We start from the raw sequence: 4,461 nt of genomic DNA on the forward strand, positions 1-4,461 counted from the left end.
TTTCGGTACCAAAAACCCAAAGAAATAACTATCTTTCATTTTCATCTTCTTTGCAACAATAATGTAATGTAAATCTGTAATCGAATAATAGAAATATAGCCCCTAGCTACCCAAACGGAACCGTACAATTTCTTTTGGTATTTTGGCCATTTGGTGCTTTGATCCCCAATACTAACACAGTAACATATTCAAAAACATAAGAAGAAAGAAAAGTTATTATTGGTAACGACCAATAAAAATTTATAAAAACTAAATTTAAGATTCAATTGAATTTGAATCAACTCTTCTTCCCCTCTGTTCCGTCTTCTTCCAAATAAGATTTCTTCCTCCTCTCCGCCCCGGCCAACCCACAAATCACAAGAAAACACGTGGCGTAAATACCATGAATTTTCCAGTTCGTTCTTGGTGGTTGGTGTAGGACCATCCTATGGAACACCGACACGTAGTAATGCAAACCCACTGCATACCCAACGAAGGTTTGGGCCAGGCCCAACATCCTCGAGCCCAGCCCACAATCGGTGGAGAACACCAGCACCAGGTACATCACCAGAAGCAGCAGATACAAGATGTATCCAAGGGTTTGCATTACCTGCAAGCAAATGTAGGTTGATTGCGAGGTGGCGTAGAAAAATTTTAGGGGCTCCAGCCCAGTCACCACCGACGATAAGCACAGGATGCCGAAGTAGATTGCTAGGTAGACTTGGATGAATATCAGTAACTTTTGGAGTGAGAAATAAGCTTTGATCCGATTGAATAAAAGACTAACCAAGATTAACGGAATCAAAATGAATGCGAAGGAGGTTAGAGAAGCGATTGTGGAGGCGTATTTGTTACCCACGATGGGTTTGAATCCCATTGTCATTTGTTTGTTGGCTTTAGTAATGTATGCTTTGGAAGTGGTGGAGATTCTCGCCAGGTCTGGGATCAAAGTTTTCTGAAATTTCGTGGGTAGATCTCTGAACTCCGAGACTAAATCGTCGTCTTCGTCATCGTCGACCCAACTGGGTTTTGCTTTGGCCTGTACTTGTTTTTTGGGTTTTTCCTCATTCGGCTTCTTCTCTGATTTCTGCTCTTTGTTTGTTTTGTCGAGATGGGTGGTTTGGGATTGTTTTGAGGAATTGGGTGTTGTCGTTTTGTTCTTGGGTGTGCTTATTTTGAGTAGATCTGAGGATTTCTTGGCAGAGAGTGAAGTGGTTTTGGTAGAATTGGAGGATTTTGATGTGTAATTGAGCTTAGCGGTGGAATTAAGCTTCTTGAGCCCAACCTTAAGGATGCCACTGGATGTCAGTTTGGTGGAATTGGTAGTCTTACCAAGCATAGTTTTGTTCTTGGTCGACAAACTATTCTTAATAAGCTTGGTTTGGTTTTTTGAGGATTGGATGGGAGCTTTAATGAGCTTGTTGTTCTGAGTTTTGGTGGGTAAGGCATCACTAGACTTCTTCTTCTTCGGCTCATCTTCTTCCACCGACTCCAAAATTCTTCTACCTCTTCGAAACAATTCTCCATTTCGAGATTCAGATTCGGCGCGCACACATAAGAAAAAAGCCGAAGCAAAAAGAACCAAAACAAGAAAGAGAAGAATTACCTTTGTGGCTCTGAAATTCCCAACTCGAGCCATTTCTGAAATCTGGGTTCTTCTCTAAAAGAATAGATTGAGGGTTCAAACACAAAAAGGAGAGAGTATTTGCATTGAATTGAGATGGAGAATTTGTAGAGTGAGTGAAGTAGAAGGAAGTGGGAAGAAAGGAAGGATTTTCAATGCAAAAGGGTGGGGAGGAGGAATTATAATTTTAAATAGGTCAGCGTCACATGGAGATGGAATGGCGCAAAGCAAAGCAAAACAAGGGTTTACATTTTTACACTTAATACTACAAGAAGCACTTTTAGTCTACGCGTTTTCACTTGTCTTTTGGCTGGCTGCTCCCATCTCTTTTTGTGATCAATTATTTTGAAAACATTAGCATATCTTTTTGACAAATTAAACTAATAATTTTATAGTTCTTCTTTTAAAAGAGTGTACTGATAGCCTACCTTTTTTTTCTTATTGAAATTACCATATGGGTCATTATTCGACAAGTTAATCATGTCAACATGCAAAGTAATCTTACTCGACATAGTATTTTTCTTTGGATCTTCTATCCATCATTGTACCATAATATTTCTTTTTTAGAAATAATATACAAGAATTATGGCTTAGATTGATCTAGGGCTACAATGATTCATGGATTATTTTTTAACTTTTTTTAATATAATTAAGATTGAATTGTCTCTTTCACACTATAGCTAGAAAAATTTAGGTCATAATTTAAAAGAAAATGAGTTGGACTCTGGCTATTGAATTTTATTGGATTATGAATGATAACTTAAACTACCCAACAAATAATCAATTCACTTTTCGAATGATTTTTTTTTTTTTTTACTTGCAAGTTTAGTCAAGTTGATCAATTTTAACTCTAAACTTCAAATTTATACCGTGTACTTCAAACTTCAATAAACTATTTGATTTATTTTGAAAAAGAGTTGGAGGATGATAAGGTTATAAATATTTTTACTTCGAGGATAAATGGTAATCCTTTAAAATAAAATAATATTCAAACTATTGGTTATTCTTGTTATTGTTTGAGTTATAATGTTGTCGAATTTTATGTCAAAACTTGATTTTATTGAATTTTACGGCTTAGTATTTTTTTTATTGTATTTATAGTTTGATTATAATTGTATTATAAAAAATAGTCATAGATAATTTTTGTTTTTTAATAATTTTTTTATTTCTTAAGAAATAAGGAGACTATATTAATGTGACATCGAAATTGTATTTGCGAGAAACTAATAACAAAAGTGATAGGTTTTGTTTAATATCCTAAAACAAAACAAAACAATAAGGGTCATAAAATATTTTATTGGTATTTGTAGAAATGTGGATATTTTGAATGAATGAGTTTGAAGATAAGTGGGAATAGATATCTTCAGTGTTTGACTGGGAGTTTTGACTAAGTGAATAAGGACGAACATGGTGGGCGTCGGAATCCTGAGCTGCCACCCATTTATGGTTTTTGACCATTTTCTTCAACCTCTAGTCTCCCCCACCAAACCATTCTATCCTTTTTTCACTATCACAATACATAATTAACCATTTTGTATCTTTGTATTTCTATATTTAACTCAATTACTGCAACAATTTTCCATCCCCGTTAAATTTAACACAAATTAATATATTGTTTCTATTAATATTTTCACTAATTTTATTTTTTGAAATAATTTTCCATCTCATATCTATCAGATTCGTATTTATCCATTAATTATATCTTTTTATTTTATAATTTTACAATCTAAATACAATTTTGTCAGTATCATAATGTTGACTAATATTAGATTCAGTGTTGATAAAGATTTTTAAAAAAAGGTAGTTGATGACCCATTTCACAATTTTGTTTTTAAAGTACAGTAGGTAGGAACATTAGGTGCAGGTTAACACATACTCTTTGTATGCTATAAAATCACACGCATAATCTTTGTCATCCTAAATAACTAGAAGGAGTATGTGTTTGGAAAATATATATATAGTATGTTATTGTATTTCAAAAACAGGTGCACTTATTTTCAGATATTCCTTATCACCAAAAAAAGACTAAAGATGATGATTGGACGCTTTGATGAACTACACCAACATACATACAATACACTCAGGTATTTTTGGAGAGACCTTATGATTCAATTGATATAAACAACTTTAACTTTAATCGAGTTTGGATGAATATTTTTAAAAAAACTAATTTTCATTTAAACTTATTTTAATAAACATGACTGATACGTTATTTATTTTTTTTATTTTGAGTAAAAACTCATTTAAATAAAAAAAAAAACATGTAAAAATGTCTTTAATAGAACAAACGTTGTTGGTGGAGTGGCCCCACCAAAGCTACCGGTAACCTGTAAATCGGGGATGTAAACGAGGATCCTAAGCTATGGGCCCCACGTAGGACTTTGGTAGTGTGCGGACGGTCGTTCATGAGAGTAGATAGATACAACAATGGAAGCTTTCCACCGTCTGATCATCGTGGGACCCGTCTAAAGCGAAGAGATGTATTGGGTGTTATATTTACGACTCCATTGATTAGATTTCCAAAACCAGGAAGGAAGGGACCAAACAACCACACCCAATTTTAGCCCTAAACCCTAAACCTCTATTTTAATCTCAATGTCACAAACCTAAACCTCTATTTAATATATCCATTATCACATTACTACAAAGAATTCGATCATTATCTTGCGATTTTTAATTTCTCTACTAATCTCTAAAATTAATTGAAATTGAAACATTTTATTAGGAAAGTTATTATAAATGATAAAATTAGTTGGTATGTTTGTTGATATTTTCTCATTTTACTGTATGAAAAAATCATTATAACAAAGGATAAAATAAAACATTGTATTTACAAAACCCTTTATTTTATTTTCTAA

General features: G+C 33.4%; 1 protein-coding gene across 1 annotated transcript; it reads right to left on the reverse strand.

The window, feature by feature from the left end:
• On the reverse strand, window positions 1-2,007 carry LOC103484976 (uncharacterized). The gene has a single exon (XM_008442380.3). It carries the CDS (start codon window positions 1,616-1,618, stop codon window positions 278-280), a length of 1,341 nt encoding a protein of 446 aa, XP_008440602.2. The 5' UTR covers window positions 1,619-2,007; the 3' UTR covers window positions 1-277.
• Window positions 2,008-4,461: the final 2,454 nt, after the last annotated feature.

Source organism: Cucumis melo, chromosome 8 (genome assembly GCF_025177605.1).
Source record: "Cucumis melo cultivar AY chromosome 8, USDA_Cmelo_AY_1.0, whole genome shotgun sequence".
NCBI lineage: Eukaryota > Viridiplantae > Streptophyta > Magnoliopsida > Cucurbitales > Cucurbitaceae > Cucumis > Cucumis melo.

Coding starts and splice junctions, on each gene's coding strand:
- LOC103484976 (XM_008442380.3), bottom strand. CDS start 1,618: ATGGCTCGAGTTGGGAATTTCAGAGCCACAAAGGTAATTCTTCTCTTT.